Genomic DNA, 24,634 nt, shown 5'->3' on the forward strand with positions numbered 1-24,634 from the left:
TTATTAACATGTTTGCATCTCTAACAATGAGATTCATTTATTTAAAGTGAATTTGGTTTTTTTCAACTAACACGTGCCATCTGAAGGGGCTAATCTGCTTTCAATTCCTTTACAATGCATTGATATCCGCTTAAAATCTAGTATTACGATTTAAGGCACTATGTAAAGCACTACGTACAGAAAATTTCGATTGGTAACCTTCAGAAAGAACAACTCTTAACAAACACTACATATAAATATGCTATATGTACAAGCTAAAAGGTGAGGGAGCACTCGGCTCCTTTGTTCCGATAACGGTGATATTGATATCCGACGATATTCGATATATGATTCTTGACTAGCACTTCTGACCGCCTCCCGCCGGCGGCAATTGGTTGGGATCATAGTAGAAGACACTGGGCGACCACGGCCTTTCAGCTCCGGCCATCAGTTCCGGATTGGCCACCGCCACCGTCTGGCAGCCGCACTCCGGGCCTTTGCCAATACCCTCGCCGGGGAACTCCTGACCCACCGCCAGGGCACGCAGCACAATCTGGTGGGGATTGGTCACATCCACATTGGTTACAACGCCCGCCTCGTGACGAAAACTGTACAATCGATTGGTCAAATGCCCATCCACGTAAATCTGGGCATAAAAGGTAAGGTAAAATGTATCTCTAGATTAGGTTGACTTTTAACCCACCTCAAATCCTGCTATAGCGCGGCAGTCTTCCACTTTCCATCTGACATAGAGAGCGGTGCAACCCAGGCTGGTAACACACGTAATCTTAGCCGGGAAACTGTCCCCCGGTCCCGTCCTATTGGTTGCATCATTTGCCCTGACATTCTGAGGAATACGAAAAATATCTTAGGTAATCATATGAAATGGGTACTAGATATAAGTCACCTACCTTGGGCTTCGCCTGCTTGTTGCCCAGCACACAGTCCATGGTGTGCAGATCTATGATCATCGAGTCTATAAAGTATTTCTGTGAAAAACATTGAATTATATAAGAACAACTATAAAGATAATTAAGTTAAATATACTATAGTTACTTAAGTTAAGGATGATAATTATCACATCCCAGGTTTAACTTACCATTTCGCAGAGGGGATCGCACATGGCCGAGCGGAGGGTTTTGGAAACCGTCTTGCACTCGTCGTCGCAGATGAGGGCGCGACAGTGGCAGCAGAGGCATCCCTGTTCAGGTGGCTCCGGCTGGCACTCCTCCTCGCACTCTTCGGGGCATTCCTCGGGGCATTCGGGTTGGCAGTCCTCTGGGCAGTCTTCCGGACACACTTCCGGGCATTGCTCGCACTCGGGCGGGCACTCCACGCACTCTTCGTCCTCGCAGGAGTGCAGGGGAGTGCCACCACATAGTCCACAGTCCTTGAGGGCCTTTCGAAGGAGCTGCTCGCAGAGATTTCGCACATTGGGTGGCAGAGGTCCTTCGGGCAGCAGCCCAGTTCGTGGACCCCTGGGCACCACTGCGTCCTTCTGCGCACAGGGTTCTACGTTGTAGGGATAGGCCGCCCAGTCCGTCTCCTCTTTGATCCACGGCGGACAGGACACCATGCCGGCAAAAGGACATTCAATCAGCTCGGGTTTCTCCTCTCTAACAGGGGGCACAGGGGTCGTGGGTCCCTCACAGATTTCCTTGAGGATTATGCTGGGTGTTTTTGGTTCCAGATCGTTGCCCTCCTTTTGGGTCTCTTCCTCAAGTATTTCCTGCACTTCCATGTTGATAAAGGCTTTGAGGGATTGGCAAAGGTCTGGCTCTCCCTCTGGTGTACATTCTTCCTTACAGTCGCACTTATGATCCTCTTCATCCTCCTCACAGTCTCGGAAGACATCGCCATCAAGGCCATCGCCAGAGCAGGTCAAAGAGTTTCCCAGGTCGTAGAACTTCTCCGAGCAAGGTTGGATTGTTACCGTCTCCACAGGGCGTTTTTGGGGTTCCACATCGGGTGGGAAGTCCGGATCCAGTTCGAAGGCATAGATATCTGTCTCTGGGACCTCCGGCTCTCCTGGCGGCAAGTAGCACTTGCGTAGGTACTCCTCCAGCTGATGAAAGCACTCGACTCGTTGGACCTGCCTTTTGGACATGGGCTTCTCGCCGGCTTCCTCCTCACCAGTGCGGTCATGTACCTTCCCGCAGCACTCATCGAAGGTCAAACAGGGGGCCTTTGGTTCATCTGCCGGAGCAACTGCGTCCTCCCTTTCGGATCTCAGTAGGAGCGTCATTTCGCGGAACAGCTGTTGGATCAGGCAGGAGCGGGACTCCCCACAATCGCATCCGGAAGTGGTGAGCTTCTCCATCAACTGCATAATGCGTTGTTTGCGCGAACAGCAGGCCATGCTCTTGTTTCCGCACAGATCCTCGGGTGTCTGGAAACCAGAGCCCTCCTGGGCACTCTGCATTCCTGGCAGATCTTCCTTCAAATAACACTGGCACTCCTTGCTCACACACGTCGACTCGGCGGGATCCTGGCCAGGAGGATCATCATCATTGCACAGACAACTGCCGCCGGAGAGACTTCGGTGGGTGTGGAGACTGGTCTGGATGGGATCTGACAAGTCGGAGGAACCATCGGACTCATCACAATCACAGAACTCCCCTCTTTGGTCCTTCAGGCTTACTTTTCTCGAACGAGTAGAGCCACTGGGCTGGCATGGAGCTGAGTGGCAATCCTTGAACTGGGCGAATCCGGAAGGATGTTGTATCCTGGTGGAAGGACATGGTGGAATGCTGTGCTCCTCTCCACACTCCGTGCAACCCTCATGGGCCAAATTGGCCACAAAGTCCTTGGTGGGCTGATGCTCCGAAGCGCACAGACAGGTGATCTTGCCCACAATCGAGCGGGATCGCGTTGTGGCTGAGGTCTCGTCGTCCACTCCAAAGGAGGGCTGACTGCATGGGTTTCTCGACTTGGAAGCACTCGATCTGGATGTCATGCTGCGGTAGTTCGCATGGCTCGGTGGAAGGAACGCCATTGAGGAAACCTGGTTGGTCTGGGTGGCATTGCAAGTACAGGGAGGGCGTTCCTCCTTTGGGGAGGGGCAGCCCTCGGTTTCCGGATCCTTCAAAGCAGACAACCAAGTCACGCCGCTCTGGTTGGGGCGGCTACCCTTATCTGGAAGACTGGCCAGGCTCTTGGAGCGCGAGTGCTTTCCTTTCGGTTTCGGTTCCACCAGAGGAGCCATGGTGAAGTTGCTTTTATAGGAGGCTTCTGTAACCTTCGAATGGCGGGGGTCCATGGCCGCACTGTGCGATGGACCGGAAATCAGGTTGCTTTGCCCCGCCCAGTAAGGTGGATTGGAGCCACAACCGCAGGGATCAAGGAGCTCCTTGGTGCAAGCTGTTAAAGCACTCTTGAATGAGGATTCTGTTCCCGGATGTGCGCCACTTTGTTCAGTCACCGATGTTCTCAAGGAGCAGGGCTTCATTTGAGTGGTTTTCTCAACTTCACATGGAACGGGTGCAGCTTTGTTGCACGCACATACGTGGGTCTTGACCGGCGGTGGATCGGCGGACTTGGACCGCTTCGGCTTGCAGGAACAGGTTGGTCCTTCATCCTGTTTCGGTTCGTCCTTCGGTTCCGGCTGCGGTTCCAGGTACTTGGGCGTGTGGTGTTTCCGCAAAAAGGAATCCTCCGTCTGCGAGGGCTTGGCATGCGGATCCTCGCACTCGGATAACTGGGACTGCGGCGGCTTCGACGGTTTCCAGTGGTCTTTCAGGTAGGATTGGTCGGTCTGTTGGTGGCGGGAGTTGGGGTCGCTGTCGGAATGTCGCTCATGCTGCATGTACATCAGAGCCGGGCATTCTGGGGATGACAAGAATGGGAGAACCGTAAGATTAAAGGATGGTTTTAAGAACTAAATAAAATTGATTTATTTTGAAAAGTAAGAGGAAAAATTATAAGGATCTTTCCCATTAAATATTTCCCTATATTTTGGAATCATAACCGATATACCGAACAAAGTCCCTTTACAGAGCCACAACCGCTAAAATAAGATTGATCTATAATGCTATCCCGTTTCTACCATATTGGAATAACATAAAATAGATTTGCACCTAATAGCTTAAAGCGAGCAATACAACTTTAAATTGTGAGTTAACTGATCAAAATAATTAAAAAAACAATTTAAAAAAAATCTAAAAATAAGAGATGAGTATATAAAAACCTTAGATATACATTATAAGAAAAGATATAACAAGCTCTCGAATCTGATCATGGATAGCTGACAACGCTTACGATATTGTTGCGGTTAAAGCTCGAAGGAATGAGGGCTCTTAACCGATACCGAACCGATGCCGAAAACCGTTTCGTCAACCGGTTCCCCGGCTAGAACACACATAACTCGATTCGATTCGATTTGATTCGATGGGCAAACACATTTTATTCGGCTTGATGGCTTATGGGTACGAGCAGTTCCTTGATCTCCGTCAGTCGGATCTCGCGGCCCCGCGTTATGTCCGGACGGGACCACATCTCGGCGTGGTACAACTCCAGGAACTTGGCCTCCGCCTTCTCGCGGCATGGACAGAAGTCGAAGTAGGAGGCCTGGCTGCACACCTCCCTGTCCTCGAACTTGGTGAAGATGGTGCCGCGCTGGACGCAGCGGCAGACCTTGACATTGATGTGCTCCTGGTTCTGGACAAAGGAGCGCTTCTTCCACGGACACATGCAGCAGCCACAGTTGCCGGGACAGAAGACATTGCCCTCCTCGTCCATGATGGGACTGGGGTCGAAGCGGCAGGGCGAGCAGTTGGAGAACTCCTTGTTTTGGGGCAGTGCGAGGTAGTATCGCTTGCCTACCGGCGGCGGTTCCTGTGGCGGCGGCGGCGGCATAGCCACCTGCTCCTCCTCTTCGCTGGACACGATCTCATCGGACTCCTCCGACTCGGTGCTGCGGTACTCGGGCTCTTGTTGCGGGGCATAGATCTTTAAGTGTTCCTGCGGAAGCTCGGGCTCCTCCGGCTCCGGCTCTGGCTCAGGCTCCTCCTCAACTAGCAATGGTAATGGAATCGGAATGGGCTGCGGTTCTGGCTCCGGCACGGGCAGGCAGCAGATGGTGACCACCTCCCGTGCCTCCGGATCGTACCAGTGGCCGCAGGTGGCCGGCGTGCAGCGGTTGTAGTAATGCGAGGTAGAGTCCCCACAGCTGCCCATGTAGGCCGAGCTGTCGGACCCTTCGGTCAGCTGCTGCGAGGCAGACGGGACAAACTGTTCGCTGGCGGATTTACCTGTGCTGGGCTTGGGCGTCCTCGGCGGCGGTCGTATCGCCTGGTGGGAGCGGCACTGGCAGATGGAATCCTTGCGATGCCTGGTCGCGGGCGGATGCTTCTGCTGGCAGCTGACCATCTTTCCCTGCGGATTGAACTCCAGCGGCATCTGGACAGTGACGGGCTTGCCGTGTAAGGGACAGCCGGCTCGACCCTTCTTAGGGTCCACCAATCGAGCGGTCAGTTCCAAGGTGACGGCACAGGGCTGGTTCCACCCACCCGCCTTGTCGAAGTTCTTGAGCAGCATCTGCGTGGCATTGGCCGCCCGTTCCAGGGCCTCCCGAATGGCCGCCGGGTCTTCCAGCTTGCAGCGACTGGTGGCACTGCGCCCCTCCCGCGGAGAGTCCTCCGCCGGTCCCTGGCAGTCGAAGAAAATGTCCTGGTCGCTGCGCGTCTGCTGGAAGTTGTCGCCCATGAAAAGCAGCCGTGTGGAGTCCATTCCGCGCGTCAGGGTGATGGTGCTCCGGCTCACCTTGCGACCCTGCGTGTATTCACTGGGTTCGATGCTCGGATCGGCGGGCGGATTGGCGTGTTCCTCGTCCATAATGCTCGAACTTCTAGAACTGTTTTCCCCAAATCAAGCTCAGAACTCACATTAAATTTTTATGTGTGTGTTGCCTGCTCGATTGTGTCTAAAATACTGACTCCAAACGGGAGGAAAAAATGACTGTTGGAAATGAGATACCCCGAAACTCCTATGATTTCCCAAGTTTTAATCCTTTCTAAATCCACCTTTTTTGTTTCGCCCAAAATACTGATTTTTTAGGTAAAAAACAAAGACTTTTGTTTTTTGGCTAAAGACAGATATTTAGCTTTTACCTTTTTTGGCATAACTTGGTCAAAAATGGTTATATACCTAAAACACACACAAAGACTTTTGTTTTTTGGCTAAAGACAGATATTTAGCTTTTACCTTTTTTGGCATAACTTGGTCTAAAATGGTTATATACCTAAAACACGCACTGTTTTGTTTAACAAGCTAGACAATTGATCGCAGCGCATTTTCTGGCTGTTACTTAAAACTAAAAACTTTCGCAAATTTTGACTTTTTGTAAGGGGTAGCATCTTTTGCGAAAATTGGTCAAAAATAAAATTTTTTTGGTGTGAATACCAATTTTTTTATTTTTTCGCCCGAAAAACTGATTATTTTTAGGTGGAAAATGAAGGCTTTTGTTTTATATCAAAAATTGAAATTAAGAACCCAAAAAAATGAAAACCAGAAACTACCAAAGAAGAACACACGTATTGCCTGAAAGTGGTTAAATTTAGTACCAAATACATTTTGAATCAATCACGTGAGGACATTGAAAAGGTATCTGCACACTATGAAATTCACGAGCGTTGACTGGGTTCCTGGCAATCGGGGCAGAAGTTCTCCCTGCTGCACCACCTCACACTGGGCCTCCTGTGCTTGGACTTGCTCTTATGTTCGGGTGCATTGCAGCCGCAGAAGGTTCCCAGCGACTTCGGCTGGAAGATGTTGACCTTGACCTGGCCGCTCTCCGGATTCAGTTCGATGGGCAGCTTCAGGGTCACGGGGTCGCCAATCAGCTTGCACTGCCTGTCCTTGGGACAGGGACACTTGTCGTCCGTGTGGAGACGGGCACTGACCTCCAGGGTTGCCGGATAGAAACGGGTCATCGAGGGTCGAGTGGGCACGCAATCAGTGCCTCCGTAGCACCTCAGGAGGCGCTGGGTGGCAGTGGCAGCCCGCTCCAGAACGGCCCGAATCTGGCCGGGATCGTCGTACCGAGGTGCCTGCTTGCAGATCACCTCATCGCCACCGCCCACTGCCAACTCCGGGGTCTCCTCGTCATCGCTCCGGCAGTCATGGAAGGTGTCCAAGTCCACGTCATTATTGGCCATCATAATGTTCAACGAATACAGAATTTGGAAACTATCTGGTTCTACTGGTATTGCAAATGATCCTGCTTAGAGAAACTTATCTCAAGGCACTTTCGATTTGGAAAACATAACTTTCCCTTATAGCACTGAATAAGTAAGCTGATTGATTAAATATACAAACTCTGGTTTTATGAGTTGTACATTTAAGAGCAATTTAAAGTCTCAGCTACTAATGGGTTCACCCATAAGCCAACATACGTCAAATTTAAACCAAACCCAAAATACTAAAAAAAATCATGTTGGATTGGTTAACAAAAACCATACCTTACTTTGTGATACACCCAAATTTGATTACTTTGATTAAATTACATGTATAAACCGATAAAATTTAATCTAACAATCTATCATGTGACACACCTCATGAAGACCAACAAGTAGGGGACAGTCATTCGGTAATTTACATTTATGTTTGCAGTATTTACATCGAAATGGAGTTTAAAGAGACTTCTCATCTGGGATCCCTGAACAACATGGAGTTGCTGCGCTCCACGGGAATGTAGACGGTGCAGCAAAACTCAGACTCCATCTTCTGGGTATGGAAGAGCACCAGGCGGGCATGGATGCGTTGCTCGATCTGATCCAGGAGTTCGGAGGAGGCGGGCTTGAGGGCCTGCTTCAGACTTTGGACACAGCCGAGAGCCGCCACGAATCCCTCGTAGCTCTCCAGCGACTCGTTGTGGTTCTTCTCCGTCCACATATCCTGGAGGAACTCTAGGTGCTCCCGGAAATCCTCCCCATCCTCCCACAAGTGAAGAAGACGGGTTCGGAAGGCGGACACATCGAAGTATCCGTCCACGGCATCCTGGAGGAGATCCACGAAGCACCTGGTTCTCAGGGGCATCAGGAGCAGCCGCTGCTCCACACCCACATCCGCCTGGGTCCCACACTCCACCGTTTCCGGTTGCACCTGGGCTTCCTGTTCACTGCACTCGGGAGTGGCCTGAACCTTTTCCTCGAGTCTCTTGACCTCCTCCGTTTGCACAAAAGACACACTGGCCAGTGATTCCCAATCGAGATTAACCATTTCGGCATGCAGCGAGTACAGTGAAACCCCCGATCTGGAGGAGTGAGCCGTGTGAACTGACAAAACCGAGTGGAAACTGTTGCAGGAAAGGCTCTGCTGGAGCTGGAAACCCATAGATCGACTGCGCATGCGTGCACGGTAGATCCTCCTGAAGATGAAACGCCGCAGCATGGATCGCTGGCGTCGTTGTGGATTGGCTTGCTCCTCCTTCGGGGCTTTGGCCCGCTTTCTGATTTTCTTGCCGAGCTTAGGCTCAGGCTCTGGCTCCTCAGAAAGTTTTCTCATCGATGAAGGCACCTCACTGATTTTCTTCTCTTGGTCATCCGATGGTTCCACTATTGCCTCCAGTTTAAGATTCGTTCGACTGTCGGCTCCTCCTCGCGACCGTCTGGACTTTTGTACTGATCTGCCCACCTTAAAGCCCCTTGGCCTGGATGAGGATGCCTGAACACTTAGGTAACTAGTGCTGGTGGGATCGCTGGCTTGACTCTCCTGACTTTCTACAGTTTCCTGTATAACCTGACCCTCTTGACTGTCCCGACTGTCCCGACTTTCTTGATTTCCCTGACTCTCCAGACTGGTCACAGTCGACAGTCCTGTCCCACTTATTTTATTGGACGAGCCATCCTGGGCAGTGGCCCAGCTGACATCTTCCGACTTGACTGGCTTGCTCTTAGGTAGACTCACCTCGGACGGGCTCTGCGAGAGGAGGGTGTCCGCCAGCTGCTTCACGCTGCAGGCGATCGCTTGGAAATCCTTGTGGAGGGGCAGGTCAAAGTCGCGACCCTGTAAAAGAGATGAGAAAAACGGATTTAGGATTCACTTTAAGGAAAGTAGTACAGAACGCACCTCTAGATCGAGTAGAGCCACGCCCAGACCCTGGCTGGCGGTCTGTAGATCCGGCACCTCGGTCTTCTTGGCCCGCTTGGCAGGACTATCGTAGAGTTCGTCGGCCAGGCTGTAGCCCTCGGGCATTACGCCCAGCTTGCGCTCCATTTGCTGGCACTGCTCGTCCTTGGTGCGCAGCTCGTCCTCCAGACAGCGCGCCCGCTCCTCCGACTCCTTCATCTGGCCCTCCATCTGGCGGATCTTATTCTCCAGCGTGCCCACCTCCTCCTTCAGCTCGCTGTTGGTCACCTCGATGTGCAGGTACTCCTTTTTGATGTCGAAGATCTGAGTGCGCAGGGCATCGGTCTCCTGCCTTAGTTGATCCTCGGTGTTTTGCTGCATCTTCTTGGCAAAGGCCAGGTCGTCCATCAGTGCCTGGCTCCTTCTTCGTTCAGTCTCCAATGCCTCTGTGAGCGGCATCTTGTGCTCCGCCTCCATCTCCACCTTGGCCATCAAGCTCTCCATGCTGCACTGCAGTGTGTGATTCTCGGTGAGCAGGTCGCGGTGCTCCTTGGTCATGCGCACCAGGCAGGTCTTCAGCGCCTGCTCGCCTTCCTCCAGCTGCTGGATCTTCTCGGTGGCCGCCCGGGAGTCATCTCGCAGGCAGTCCTGCAGCTGGGTGATCTTCTGCTTGAGGCTGGCCTCCTTGGCTCGGTAGGCCTCCTCGCGCTCCTTGTACTGCTGCTCCAGGTCCACCCAGTGTGAGTCGGCGGTCTCCATGGCCTCGTAGTGCCGGGCATTCAGTTCCTTGAGTTGACTGCGCAGCCCCTTGACCTCCTCCTTGAGGTAAATGATCTCACGACCCTCGCCGGGATCGGCAAATCCCATCTGGCCCAGACCGAAGTCAGCTGTTTGTAGTTTGGCACTGGAGTTGAGGCTGCTTTGGGGGGTGGAAGTATAGCCTGATGAGAGACGAGGACTGGCCTCTGGAGACGAGACATTGTTGCCCATTTTGGCCAGGGATAAGAGACGGCAGATGAGCAGCAAAGGCAGTGATCTTCGAAGATCCTGCAGCTCCTTTCTGGCCTGCTTTCTCTCCGCTTGCAGATGCTCTAGCTGAGTCTCTGCTGCCGCAAGATCCTCCCGGAGGATCAGCACTTCAGCCCTGCAATCCTGATACTTGGCGGCCAGTGCCTCCTTGCCGAACTCCAACTCCACGTTGCGCTGGCGAAGAATCTCTAGCTCCACCTCGTTGCGCTGCAAATGGAGTCGCGTGTCGTTCTCAGCCTCCTCGAACTCGCACTTGGCCTCCTCCAACTGAGCGTTCTGTTCGGTCAGGTGCTCCACCCGGTCGGCTAGCTCCTTGAGATCCTTCTCCAGCTGCAGCTCCCGCTGCAATCTCTGGGCCAAGTGCCGCGCCTGGGCGTCACCGCTACTCTCGTAGACCAGAAGCTTGCCCTCCAGCTGCTCCAATCGCTCCTGGTAGTACTGCAGGTGGGGATGGCTAATCCCACTGGATGGCAGATCGCACTCCACGAACACCCCGCTCTCGCTGAGGCTGCTGCTCTGCCAAGAGCTCACCTGGCTGCAGTGCCTCTTGCTGGGCGTGGGCGGGGCTGTGGGCGTGGCACAGTTGCTATACGGCTGAACAGTGGCTACGATCCTGTGATTGTGATTGTGACTCTGACTATGACTTTGGGTTGGGTTGTGCCTCCGGTGGGTTTCCGTGCGGTTCTGTTTTTGGGCGAAAAATAAAACAAAACTTGAATTTTTGCGATTTCTTAGTCCGAAATTTTCATAAGGGTGGCTAAAACGAATGAAGCTAATGGAAATAACTGGGGTATCAATAAATATATGGATTGTATTTGTATGTTTGCAAAACACTCAGTAAAGCTGTCTACGGTTAACTGACATACATAAATGGGCTAGCTAGGCTTGAATTATAAGATCTCTTGTTGAGTTACATTTTGGCCATCTGAGAAACAGATGAAAACGGCCAAAAACTGGTATTACCTAGTTAAGGAAATTACACCCTAAAACAGTTGCCCTTACATTTTAGGGAAAATTCACTCAAATGTGATTCATGGTTGGACCTTGAATCCATTTTTAGCGAATCTTTTGTGAAACATAATTTTTTATTAGGCAATAAGTCCATTAAGTTTGTAAAAACATTTTCAGTACCTACTTTATATTTTATATATTTATGAAATATTGAAAATATACTTTTTAAAATAAACATTAAATATCAAGGCTTTACACACCTGATCGCCTGGCACCATGGCATCCAGGTCCAGTTGCTGGACGCACTGCAGCAGTTGCTGCAGGCAGCGCTTGTCCCGATCCTCCAGCCGCTGGGCGGACTGCTCCAGCAGGTCCTGCAGACTCTGGCAGTGGCCCTCGCAGGTGCTCTCCATCTGGATCAGCCCAAGGATAACGCAATTAGTTATATTCGCCTGCTTAACAGTTACTTAGGCAAATTAACACTGGCTTAATGCTCCACTGCCGCCACTGACACACTCTCATGTGCAAACCGATCTACGACTAATTTCACTTTGCTGGCTGCGCGAATAATTACTTTTGGTTATTGCAATTAGGCGAGCGAATTGGATTTTCAAGCTGAACGACTTCACTGCCGCTGGCTGCCAGCAAAACTGTTCGGCTCTAGAAATTAAACGTACCGAAACTGAAAAGCAGCTGAAGAGATTGACGAACGGGGGCATCGAACTGGAGATACCTCCTAGGAAATCGGATAGATATTTTTCTAACGAAGAAGTAATGTATTGAAATGAGAACTTAACTACCAAAGAGTTGGTATAATCTCAAAGTATATTATATTTTTGACTTTTTATGGCCCTAATATAGCCACAGAACATAATTCATTAGGCCCTTAAGACCTTATTTTCAACTAATGTCTATAGAGTTTAATTGAATATCTTCCAGAGAAAATACTTATTTTACTTATGATTAAAACATTTAGTAAGCCACATATTTTCTGGGTCACCCAATATACCTTCAATCGCTCCACTTAATGGGTGCTCCACCAAGGTGTGGGGCCAACAAAGCCTTTGGCTGGATTTGGCTGTCTATGAGTAACGACAAAACACTCATAAGTATAACAAGCCTCGTAGATGGCGTCCACTTAGGGCACTACCCTTATAAGCAGCGTTATAAGCGCTCTGACTCCGATTTGGCTAAAACAACTCTTAGGCCAGAGCATCTACATGGCCAAGAAGCGTTCGTGGTAAAATTGTAGGCGGTGATCGTAGTGCGACATACGCAGATGACATAAAGCCTCGGTGCGGACCCACTGGCAATTGGAAAGTTTAACCGCAGATTTCAATTCCTGAATATTTTGCAACACAGCCTAATGAGTTAGCCACCAACTGCGGCTGCTCCAGTGAAACAATTTCAATTGGGTATAAATAAAAAGATTGTTGTTGCCGTTAAACCAAAACAATTTCCGCACTGGCTTAGATGCCAAACAAAACTGAGAGACTTCAGCACACTGAGTTGGCCAGCTAGCAGTGGCTTGGCTCTGAGCGCAGTCGAGTTGGCTTCGAATGAATGGCTCAATTCATTTTCATTCATAAACAAGCGCCTCGTGAGTCACTCCCTCGAGTGGATTCACAAACTGGCTTTCGAGTGATTCGCGATGCGGGGTGCCATTGCCGTTGCCTTACCTTATCGCTATCGTCTTCCAGCTCGAGTATGCGAAACTCGAGGAGTTCATTCTGCTCCCTCAGCTCGCTGGCCTCGTCCTCGAAGCTGGCCTGCTTCTCCTCCAGCTCCTGGATGCGCTGCATCAGCTCCGCGATCTGGGCCTGCTTCTTTCCGCTGGCCATCGCCGCCTTCTCCGCGGCATCCAGTTCCTGTTTCATCAGCTGCACCTCCGTCTGCAGGCGCTCGTTCTCCTTCTGGTACATTTCCGCTTCCTTTTGCAGTTTGTCCAGGTCCTGCAGCTGCGAGAAAGAAACGGGGGTGGATTCAGTCGGCACTCGAGGGGAACTATTTTAAAATCGATGGGAAACCATCCGGAAAAACCACTTAGGTTCTGAGAAATAACCTACCTACATATTCATGCGGAGATATTTTTGCAACCACCTGTTTGGTTTCTAGTTCTTATTTCTCTTTCTCTAGGATATCCATTTGTAATTTGATACATTTCAAAGCAATACATAACTACCTAACATCATTTAAAAGTATTTATAGTAAAATCTTAAAGATTTTTTTGACACCTTTAAGATTACTTGGTTTCCTTTTTTCTCTATAAAAATTAGGATCATCATAGCATTAAAATTAGCTAACAAATTAATAACCAAAAACAAGATATCTTATTTTTTTGAAAATTAAACCTATACCAAAGAAAGATAATGGAAAATTCCCATGCTATCAAGTAAAAAACAAAGGTCTATATACTGAGATAATCTACTTTTTAAAATCTTTGTTCTATTGTAAATTAAGATCATCATAGAATAGCAATAAGAAGTCTCCGTGGCTAACTAGCCAACGAAAAGAAGATATCTTATTTCTTTTGAAAATAAACCCATACCAAAGAAACACAAAGAAAAATTCAAAAGCTATCAAGTAGAAAACAAAAGTCTATTAACTGAGATGTACTGATTTCGAGTTTCTAGATACAATAAATCACAAGCCCTGAACTACCATTAATCATTAGATTTAAAGCAAACTTCTCAGGCCCAAAATGGCTCTGTGTTATTGGCAATCTCCGAAATCTTCAGCTAGTCTACCTGCCACCAAAGACCTGGTACTTACAGTCTGCCAAATCACGCCGCTGTCGGATCCGCTGGAGGGCGGCTGCGGGCTGATGGAGGGCGGGGCCGAGGACAGAGCCGAGTCCGTGTCCGAATTGGGGTCCTTGGGAGGCACAAAGACAGCGGTAGATTGGGTAAATACCAGAGTTCGACGCGTCTCTAGGCCGTGACTCACCTTCGACTTGGCTGCTGCCGGATGGCTGCCGAGCAGCGTTGTCATCCAAGTGGTGGCCCTCATCTCGTCGGGGGCCCTCATGCGAGCAGGAGCATCATCCAATCCATGCGGCTGACTGCTCTTCATTGTTGTGCGCATCTCGAGCGCTGATTTATGTGCATTTTTCGTATTGTTGATTAGCTCAATGTTCTTGAGTTGGGTTATCTGCGGGAGACGGGGCGGAAGGCGGGAAAAATTAGAAAATGTCGTGCCACAGTTACATTTATGCCAGCACTCTCCATCACTCGCGCTTACCCACGTTTTCTTCGGGCGACCTGGCCCAGAATGGACAAAGCAATTAACAAAAGAATCTGTTTTTTATCTGCTCTTCGTGTGTATACTATTTATAAAGAGGGGACCGGGGCCCCAAGAACTCGCAGAACTGAAAAGAACGCTCCGCTGTGCGGTGTGTGCTCTTTACATGTGTGCTAACAGTTATGACTTGATTTCTTGCCACAGACACACTTTTCGCTAAAAAGCGCCAAATCATTACTATGGACAGGTACAGGTTGCTTTTGATCCGGACAGTGGGTGCCAGCGGGTCCCAAAAGCCAGGCAGTGGGTTCAATGACACGGCCGAGAGATCAGACGAGGCGGGAAAAGGTGCGTTCACTGTCGGATTAGCTGGGCCAAGGCACCGGCCGCCGTCGATCCTGGTCGTGAATCACGAAGCTCCACGCACAATTGAATGTGCATTCGAAAAGATTTCGCTTTATCGCCCGGCTCCCATCACGATTTTCATGGTCACGATGCCATCCATCTGCCCTGTCAGCTAATTAGCCTCTAACTCGGGCCTTCGGGCTCGAAGCAACCAGCCATCCCCAGACCGAGCCCAGTTCGAAAAGCCAAATCACTTTCCAATCAAGCTACGCCCAGTTATGTTTTACTTTCATGTCAATCCCGTGTTTTATATAACACCCATAATAGCAGTGTTATTATACGCATAATGCAGCATTATGCTAATTTGTGGGCCTCGCTGGACATGTGTGTTTGGGGCCGGAGGAGAAATCATTAATCAATTGTGAAACGAGGTATACCATATGTACGAGGTATATGTTCGTACACCCAAAGGTTTCCAGAGAGCCCAGTGCTGGCGGTGCAATGACCAAGCGTACATCGCTTCATTTCACAACTGACCGCACTGGGAAAAATAATTAATTGAGCCGGGCGAATCTGCACTATATACACTTTAACATCAACCCACTAAGCGAGCTGCTACCTATGATATCTCCTACTTTGGGATACATACTTGAACAATGTTCATGCAAATGTATAGTTTTGCATGGATGGTTTCATTGTTTATATTAATTATAGGGGGTGTTCTGTTTATATTAACAGTAAAACCGTAGAAAGCTTTTTAATTTGCATTTGCATAAAATTTACAATTAAAATGTAGTACCTTTTTATGAGTAATAATATAGTTTTTGTTATGTTTATCATACTTCTATATACATGAGGACATAAAGCAAATGTTAAAATGTATATTTTAGATCCTCTACAGAGCACCCTCCTATTTTCTCCCAGTGGAGACATACGTTTATGAGAGTCCAGGGTCTGGGCCCGAAATGGAGTTGCTTTGCTGGGGTATTGCTGCTGGCGTTGGTGTCGCATGCCTGCACGTCTTCGATTGAAATTATCGGCTGTCGTGGAGAGCGGGCCCCGAGATCGCCGACCGATACCCAGACCGAGCTAACCGTTATGGTAATTTCTTGGATCGATTCCAAAAGAACTTTTTGCATAACGGCCGGTTAACGAACTCGATCAACGTGCTCGGGGCGATTAAGCAAGTGGTCCCAGTTTCAATACCCACTCCCCGAACCACTCATCCCGCCTGCCTCGATCCCATCCGGGGGTTCCGCGGGGGACTTTTGATGGCTCTATCTCTATTGATGCCATATGCAGATTGCGCTAAATGCAGCGTCGACGTTGCGAGACGGAGATGCGCCATCGGGTCGGTTTCAAACACTCGCTGGATTGTTTGTAAATCTGTCGGCAGTCCCAGCCTGCTGAGCCATATACGATGCGGAGATACCCAGAAACGGAGATACCGAGATACTCGGATACCGCGATACCCAGAGACTCGGATGCACATGGGTGTGTTTATGTCTCGCTGTCGGTCTGTTTGCACAAGCCGCGGGCCAAGTGATTGTGATTGTGTGAAATGATTTTCCTTTCTGCAGACAGGTTTCACTTCGATCGGTGCAACTGCCACTGCAGCGATCCGACGTTCCGGGTTCGACTCCCCCGGTCCGTGGACGATTACGTGTAGCAGCAGCCATCAAAAGGCATCGCCGGTGCCTTACACACAGACGGGGTCGATCTAATAGCACTCGGGAGGGTTTTCCCGGAAATAAATGACCTGGATTTGTCCACAATCTAGAATACTGCATATAACAATCGGATTTTCCACAACTTTTACTCATCTTTTTATTCAATTAAACTACTTTAAAGATTTTCTTACTATGATATTTTGTGTTTTAATTCAGGTTGGTATATATATATATATTTTTTTTTTTTTCATTTTAAACACATTTTTTTTAATATAATACATCAAACCTTGACTATTCTAAATCATTAATAAAGTTGTAATTTGCCCTGTCATACGAGATTTAACAAAAACGGACAGTACAACTTTTTCTTCTAAAACCCCTCGAACGGCCTAAATGATTTAACAATTCTCAGAGCTATTCTGCTGACCCCCGCTGTAGGTACCAACTAGTAGGTATATATTTTGTCTTATATTTGCATTTGGCATTGTAATTCAGGTTTGAGTCTGCACAAAGGCACTGCTTTGATTTGATCTTGCGAAAGCGAAAGTTTATATGCGCTAATGAATTATATTGTATTGCAGATGGCATGCGGTATTGGTATCTGGGAAGTGGGCTATGGTATCAGGAGGGCCAGTCAAGCGCGGATGGGATAAGCTAATTGAACTAATGAATGGACTTGCCGGGCCCCGTTGACATATATGCATTGCGACCGTTGATTTGCATCGCATCGCCCAACGAACCCGGGGATTAACCTGGGAGTCCAACTGTGGCGATTCCGAAGTCCGAGTCGCAGCCTTTCCCTTTCGATCTGAGATACACGGAGAGGTAATTATTCATCCGTCGCGGCCTCAGCTGTTTTTGATGATGGCCTCTTTTGTGCTCAAAAATGTGCAAATCTTATAGACGCCGTGTGGCAGAAATGTCAGCCAGCTCAGACCTTTGATACAGCCGATTGATAGTTAATCACCCGAGATGATCTTTTAATGGTTTTGAAAGTGTATTAAATTGAGGCCGATAAGCTCCAGTTTTCGTTTTCAGGCGGTTTTTACGCGTTATATTATATTAATTTAATAAGTGTGTTTATCGATTGGTGCCAGCTTTCGAAATACTGTGTGAGTTTTGAAAGCGATTTGCGATAAAAATCAATAACAAACTTATAAAAAAATATATAATTAATTTTTATGACATTTTTGATTACTTTTAAATCGTGAAATATTTATTAAATTGGTATTTAAATTGGAATATTAAAAACCAATTATAATTATTAAGAAAGGTTAGTTTAAATAAATCAAGTCAAACCAAAGTTGCATAGAAAAAGCGGAAGCACCAATTTTAGCAGTGAATGATGTCTTACTAGACGCCTTTCCCTTTTCAAAATGGAACATCTTCGCCTTGGAGTTCTCGAGTTATAATCCATAAATTAGACGCCGTTCTGACACCTTTATATGCTAAACACCCGGCATTCCATTCCCATAAATCAGATTTCCCATCGCTCCCGCACAACAAGCTAATTGTCTATGGACTACGCGTCGTATGAGCAATGCCCGTGAAGTGAGTAACAAGTGCCACCAGAAATAGGAATCACTTAATGGCTTATACCCCCAGATATACAATTATATTTGCTCTGGCTTTGGCAGTGGTCAATTACCTTGACATCCCTCCGGTTGTAGTAGTAGTCCATTGTCAGGCGTATTTATGCATTATTCCCACATATGAAGGTGTGGATTTCGCTTGACAAAAACAATTAACCGCAATTTTCAGGTTTCAGTTTCTTTGATGGCAGATGGCGAATAGTTTTCACCGTGGTAATTTCACTAAAACATCGAAATTTATAGACACATTCGGGCAAACGATTCGCGATTTGCATATGGTTCACATTTCCATTTCACACACCCCTTTTTTCACTCCCGTGTCGCTTGTTGTTGCCCGCACACTTTGTGTGTTGTGATTACTTTGCATATTGGTAGCGTCCGCAGTCTTGGCGTCTTGTTTTAGCAACATCATCACCACAATCACCATTACCTTGCCAGCGCCTCGCTTTTACTGTCGTTTGGCGATGGCGATGGCGATGGCGATGGCGATGGCGATGGGAAGATGGGGATGACTAAATTTTGCAGGCAGCAGCGGCCTAGTCATACCCATACCCAGGCCCAAAGCAACATATCGTATTTAAAATAGCGTTAACATTTTAAAAGCTTTTCACTGACCCCAATTGGTGGTGTGCACACACACTCCCCACAACCACACACTTTTTCCTCAAAGACTCTTGACTTAGGGGAGAGTGGTGGCCAGTACACAGGCGAAAACATCAATCACTCAGGTGAAATGATCAGCGAACATCGACAAGAGTAAACATCTTACTAGACTGAAGAAAAGCTGTTCTCTTGATGGGGTGAAAATATCATAGTGATATGACAGCAGGTTCTTGGGTCCTTTGAAGGGGCAATTCTAGCTTTCAATTTCAGTTGAATAGTGTAGTAATTAGTTTAACATTTATCATAAAAATACTATTTAAAATAATCTCTTTTTAAACATTTTATTTTATTTATTTATATTAACGTGGCCAAAAAACTTAAAAATGCCCTCAGAATTTACTCCTTTCGTTATATTTAAAATGTTTCCTTTGAGAAAACCAATATTTGTTATGACTAATTATTTCCGGGGATTGCAAACTGCTCACGAGGCGTTAAATTAAGAAAATCTTTTATGGGGCAGTTATTTGTTCGCACATGTTTTACGATTTCCCCGGGTTGTTACCCCCAAGTAGGTGCTGTTTTCGCCCGATTTATAACACTTTTTTCCAGTGCACTGATTGAAGCCGAGGCTTATTTCTTGTTGCTAGATGACATCGATTGCCGGCGATGTTGCTGCTGCACTTTGCTATGCAAATGACTGCTAGAAACTGGCGCACTGGCCGACATGCGATCGCGGATTAAAGAGATCGCCCAGATGCGATCCGATACACACCCATCCCATCTGATCCGATCCGATCCAATGATCCCGGGATCTTGGAGCTTCGCAGCAAATTCTCGACTACTTTGGCAGCGATGAAAACAATTACGAGCAGGCGCGATTAATGAACTGTAAAATCGAATTCGATCACTGGAACGTAACGAGCCTCTTACGGCCACAAATCACGAAGCGGAGGTCCGAAAGGGGTGTGAAAGGCAATTAATTTCGATCATTTTTGGCATATTCCACTAAACTGTAGTGCGAAGTCGGTGAAAATATGGGTTCGTGTGCGTAGACAATGCCGAAGAGAAAGACAAACTGTGAATAGGTTTTCCTCTGTTCAAAAACAACTATTGTTTGTGTTTTTCGGCTGGTATTTGATGGTGTGTATCCGTCAATGTGTGGCATTTGGTTCCTACATTTTTGGCATAGAAAATCAGACAATGCACTCCGCTGGGCTTTTCATTAGCGCCTCTTTTCAAGAGACCGCCGATTCTGGGCCGCGAATTTCTCCCGATTATGCACTCGGTATTATGCTCCGTTTGATTTGTGCACTTCACTTGGGTGTAGTATCTTTTGTAGGGTTTTAGATATCCGAATGAAACTGAGATACAGACACCTGCGACACCTGCGAGCGCTGCGAACTTAAAAACCGAACTGAACGGCCATTCATGCGAGCGGTAAACTCTCGAGCGGCGGGAGAGAAAGTGAGTGAGTGAGTGAGTGGTGCGAAAAACCGGCTTGGCAGCGACCGCTCCACTCTCTCTCTCTCTCTCTCGCTCTCGCCAGCGATCCACTTGCAACACTTGCGCTGCTGCAACTGCAACGCTGCAACTGCCGCAGCAGGTTTTTTCATTACTTTTTCCCCCGATTTTTCCACTTCTTTTTTTCTGCCCACCGCTTATCGACGCGGCGATTGTTGTCTTTGCCATTCTCATAACTAACGCAAAATTATATCATAGATCATGCCAATAGTGCATAACCACAGGCAGAGATACAGATGCAGATGAAGCTGCAGATATAGGTACTCCAGCGGCAGCTGCGCCTATGGATACATGTACACACTCTGGGAAGCCGATATACAGATACTGTATCTGGCCGAGCTCTTAACTTTTAACCCGCCTCCCAGACAAGTTCAAGTGCTGGCTGGCTGGCTGGCTGGCTGGCGGCCCCCCAACCCAAAAAGTTAAAAAAGCCAAAGAATTAAAACCGAAGCACAGACTCACCTCAGGTGTAACTTGAGCCTGGCGTATGGGATTTTGCTCGACTGCAATATCTGTATCTGTATCTGGTTCGGCTTTAGCTTTTGTTTCTCCCGTTGGCTTCGTAGTGGGTTTCTTTGGCTTTTGGCTCGTTTCGTTGGGGTTCGTTTTGGGTTTCGTCGTCGCTGGCACTTTGGCCTCGCTCGGCCTCTTCTGCTTCTTGGGACTCTGCAGTGCCAGCAAGTCCTTCCTCAGCTGTCCTATATTACGTTCTTTGGTCTTTATTTCCTCTAGCTGCAAGAGAGGGTTTCAGGTTTTAGTTAGGATCACGCATCACAATGATAAACTTTATTATGTCCACAAAAATACCCGTAATATTTATATAAAAGCCCTTTGGGCGCCTCATTCCAGTAAGGTTCAAACTTTAAACCCTTAACCTAAGGTGTTTATAGTATGTATACCTCATTTTGGACTATTGCACTGTTGTTTATATTTTCAAGCGAAATTTGTTTGATTTCAAACATGTTTAAACGTTAGACGATAGGGTGTTGTTTACCCCACCGTAGACTAAACAACTTATTGTGTGTGTTTTTTATGAGGAATTCGTATGAAGGCTTTTTAACTACCATACACCATATCAGGTTCTCTCCCAAATAAATTAAGCATTGTGTAAGTACAGTAGGAACCCATTTTCCGTGTTATTATGAAATCAATATGATCAGTGAATCCAAACAGTATAGGGTGGGTAAAGTGACCTGTTTTCTTGCTGTGCAAAATCAAAATGCATGTATGAATTTCAATGGTCGTATGAAAAGTTGCCCGTCCGCTTCTGAGCCGCCGGGTTCCGTTCCGTACCGCTCGGCCCCCTGGCCCGCCCCCTCCTCTTCGCCGTCTCCCTTTCGGCCAACTTTTTGGTGACCCGTTAGCAGCCGCTACACGCACAACTTACCAAACGTGTTATTTCAATTTTGGCTGATTTCTGTATGTGAGTCAATCGGTTTTCGTACGCGTTCTTCAATTGCCGCATATCGGCAGCCTTGAGTCTATCAGCCTGCCCCATAATCTGCAAGAAACGGTCGAATCATATACTACATGTGCGTGCTGCCAACTTTGGAGCCGGGGACTCTAAGCAGCGGGAGAGGCCAGAAGCAAGTTAATCCATGCTGTTAGTTTGCACTTTGCGATTAGGTCGCACATCCATTAACCAAACGAGACACAGAAACACACAAAAAAGGCTACAAAAGTGCTACAAAAATGCCACAAAAAGAACGGGAAAGGAAAGTTCTTGGTTCAGTCGAAGAATCGCATACCCTTTATAAGGTGTGCGTGCTAAAACAGAAGGGAATAACAATATTTACATATGGAAAACACCCAAAGACTTTCACTTAGTGGGTTGTTAACCTTTTTAAAATACGACGCATATTCTAGGGCATTAGAGAGTGTTTAAAATGAATGTTTTAAATGTTATATACAGATATTAAACGAAGTATAGGTCGATTCAAAGAAAAATAATCAAACTTTTGTTAAAAATATTATGCTGTTAATAAGCCATAATTTAAAACTACGTTTGGTAATAAGCTAAACCCGCCGACTAAAACCGTAAGGCCCTTCGAAGGATATGTAAAGTGCAGAAGATATGGCACAATATTTGCTTAACGTCCTTCGGCGATATGGCAAGCATTAACGAAATTGCTATATCGAAATTGGCTCTGGGTATAAAAACAAAGGTGTCATCGCCATGGCCAAACAGTTGGCATTGCAATGTCCATCCAGTGGCTAAGATATATCCTGCTTCTCATAATCCTGGTCCACCTGGCTGGGGCAGGTGAGAGTCGAATTCCGCTGAGCCTGAAGAAGAGTTCTCACCTAATGGTCAAGATGAGCGAGATCCTCTGCAAAGCTAAGATCAAAGTGCTCTTCGTTTACTTCGAGAACCAAACCTCCCACGAGCACACGGGACAGATTCTGCGAGAGGTGACCAAGTGCGACATATCCTACATATCCCTGAGGTACGATATACAATGTTTTCCAGATAAGATTTCTTTATTAATTGGAAACACTCAGTTTTAAGAAAGCCCCTATCCATCCTTTCCAGAAATCAGAATGGACCCCTTGAGGCGGTCAAGGATGATGGAATACTCATGTACATGGTGATGATCATAACGAACATCTCCCAACCTTTGGAACTGTCTCTCATCCGCAAGAAGTCGGCTGCCAAGCACCGATCGCATGTTTTCCTCCTGGTAAGAGACGCCGACACCGTTTCCGATGCCTGGATGCGGGCCAGTTTCCGACAATTCTGGAAGCTCTGGCTCTTAAACATAGTGATCCTCTACTGGCGGGATAACCGTCTTAATGCGTATCGGTACAATCCTTTTACGGACAACTATTTGATACCGGTGGACAACAGTGGAGTGCCCACTCTGGAGCAGCTTTTTCCCAAGACCATACCGAATATGCAGAGAAAACCGCTGAGGATGTGCATCTACAAGGACGACGTGCGGGCGATCTTCTGGAGGCAGGGAATCGTCCTCGGCTCGGATGGCCTGCTGGCGGGCTATGTGGCCGAGAGACTGAACGCCACCATGATGATAACCCGCCCGCACTCCTACAACAACCACAATCTCAGCTCGGACATATGCTTCTTTGAGGTGGCCAGGGAGTATGTGGATGTGGCCTTGAATATCCGCTTCCTGGCTCCGGATACCTTCAAGAAGCTGGCGGAGAATACGGTCTCCCACATGCGCGATGATCTCTGTGTGATCGTACCGAAGGCCAAGACGGCTCCCACTTTCTGGAATATATTTCGATCATTCGGCACCTCGGTTTGGGCCCTTATTCTGGCCTCTGTGCTGGTGGGAAATGTCTTCTGCTATATTCTGGAGGCCGGAGTGGGTGGGGCTCCCATGCAACTCTTCGCCGGAGCCCTAACCATGCCCATGACCAGCATTCCGCGAAACCACTCACTACGAATGTTCCTGATCTTCTGGCTTTACTTCGGACTGCTCATCTGCTCGGCCTTCAAGGGAAATCTGACCAGCATGATGGTGTTCCAACCCTATCTGCCGGATATAAACCATTTGGGAGCCTTGGCCCGGTCCCACTACCGCATCCTCATCCGCCCGAGGCACTTGAAACACATCCAGCACTTCCTCACCCTGGGACACAAGCACGAGTCTAGGATTCGCGAACAAATGCTGGAAGTTCCGGACGCCCAGATGTACGAAATGATGAAGAACAATGATATCAGGTGGGTGCATCTATTTTGGAGAGATTCCTATGAGACAATACTGACACATTCCCCAGATATGCCTATTTGGAGAAGTACCACATCGCCCGTTTCCAGGTGAACAACCGGGTGCACATGCACCTGGGTCGTCCCTTTTTCCACCTGATGAACAGCTGCCTGGTGCCATTTCACGCCGTCTACATCGTTCCCTACGGATCGCCCTACCTGGGCTTCCTGGACTCGCTGATCCGGAGTTCGCATGAGTTTGGCTTCGAGCGATACTGGGACAGAATCATGAACTCCGCCTTTATAAAGTCAGGTTTGAATGTGGTCAATCGGCGGCGGGGCAGCAGCAGTGACGATCCCGTGGTCCTCAAGCTGCAGCACTTCCACGCCGTATTCGCACTCTGGCTGGTGGGGATCGGACTGGCATGCATCGTGCTGGCCTGGGAGCACTTGACCCACAACTACAACCTGGCGGTAACAAAGCGGCGGCACTAATTGTCGCATGCAGCATGCAACGCGCGATGATTGCGATGACGACGTGGCAGCCACTTACCTGGGTCTTCTCCTCCTTGCTTCGGTTCGCTTCCTTCAGCACGGCGATCTCGTTAGTCAGTCTTTGGATTTCATAGTTGATGAGGCCGTCGGCGGTCACATGGGTGCCGGCCGAGTCTGGGCCCGATTCGGTGGCCTTCTTCAGCCCATTGCTCTTCTTGGCAATGTCCAGCGATTGCTGCAGCTTCTTCACCTCGCTCTTCCACCGACGACTATCTGCGTCGTTTTGAGCCCTGGTGGGGAGAAAGGCGATGAGTTCAAGGTTTTAAAAAATTAATCCCAGAAATAACATCAAAAAAGTAATGCACAAGTTTACTATTTATTTACTTAACTAATTCAACACTGCACTGTCGATATATGTTTAGAGAAAATCAATAAAGGTATTATGACTTTTTCTGAATGCACAAATGTAT

General features: G+C 48.0%; 4 protein-coding genes across 7 annotated transcripts in view; 1 reads left to right on the top strand and 3 right to left on the bottom strand.

Moving 5' to 3' along the window:
* On the bottom strand, window positions 1-5,900 carry LOC108031424 (uncharacterized). The gene is made up of 5 exons (XM_017104825.3): window positions 5,229-5,900; window positions 1,079-3,804; window positions 891-968; window positions 683-826; window positions 1-625 (listed from the first exon to the last, which is right to left on the bottom strand). Exons 1-5 carry the CDS (start codon window positions 5,809-5,811, stop codon window positions 338-340), a joined length of 3,819 nt encoding a protein of 1,272 aa, XP_016960314.1. The 5' UTR covers window positions 5,812-5,900; the 3' UTR covers window positions 1-337.
* The window catches only part of LOC108031425 (uncharacterized), a 25,052-nt gene continuing 4,086 nt past the window's right edge, over window positions 3,669-24,634 (bottom strand). For 2 of the 4 annotated variants that reach the window (XM_017104827.3, XM_044095326.2), the window contains exons 3-11: window positions 24,223-24,454; window positions 21,384-21,497; window positions 20,459-20,728; window positions 13,972-14,175; window positions 13,798-13,899; window positions 12,705-12,983; window positions 11,286-11,438; window positions 9,046-10,758; window positions 7,478-8,982 (exon numbers count right to left, since the gene is read on the bottom strand). In XM_017104827.3, the coding sequence (XP_016960316.2) occupies window positions 7,621-8,982; window positions 9,046-10,758; window positions 11,286-11,438; window positions 12,705-12,983; window positions 13,798-13,899; window positions 13,972-14,175; window positions 20,459-20,728; window positions 21,384-21,497; window positions 24,223-24,454 (4,429 nt within the window). In that variant the 3' untranslated portion in view covers window positions 7,478-7,620. Of the gene's footprint in view, window positions 3,805-7,477; window positions 8,983-9,045; window positions 10,759-11,285; window positions 11,439-12,704; window positions 12,984-13,797; window positions 13,900-13,971; window positions 14,176-20,458; window positions 20,729-21,383; window positions 21,498-24,222; window positions 24,455-24,634 lie in introns of those variants that run through there. The other 2 variants (XM_017104826.3, XM_044095328.2) reach the window with 2 other exon arrangements.
* LOC108031426 (uncharacterized) lies at window positions 6,513-7,263 on the bottom strand. Its single transcript, XM_017104830.3, has one exon. The coding sequence runs from the start codon at window positions 7,134-7,136 to the stop codon at window positions 6,600-6,602; it is 537 nt and encodes a 178-aa protein (XP_016960319.1). The 5' UTR covers window positions 7,137-7,263; the 3' UTR covers window positions 6,513-6,599.
* LOC108031428 (uncharacterized) lies at window positions 21,858-24,209 on the top strand. The gene is made up of 3 exons (XM_017104831.3): window positions 21,858-22,443; window positions 22,530-23,684; window positions 23,741-24,209. Exons 1-3 carry the CDS (start codon window positions 22,196-22,198, stop codon window positions 24,162-24,164), a joined length of 1,827 nt encoding a protein of 608 aa, XP_016960320.1. The 5' UTR covers window positions 21,858-22,195; the 3' UTR covers window positions 24,165-24,209.

The sequence above is a fragment of the Drosophila biarmipes genome, chromosome 3R (genome assembly GCF_025231255.1).
Source record: "Drosophila biarmipes strain raj3 chromosome 3R, RU_DBia_V1.1, whole genome shotgun sequence".
NCBI lineage: Eukaryota > Metazoa > Arthropoda > Insecta > Diptera > Drosophilidae > Drosophila > Drosophila biarmipes.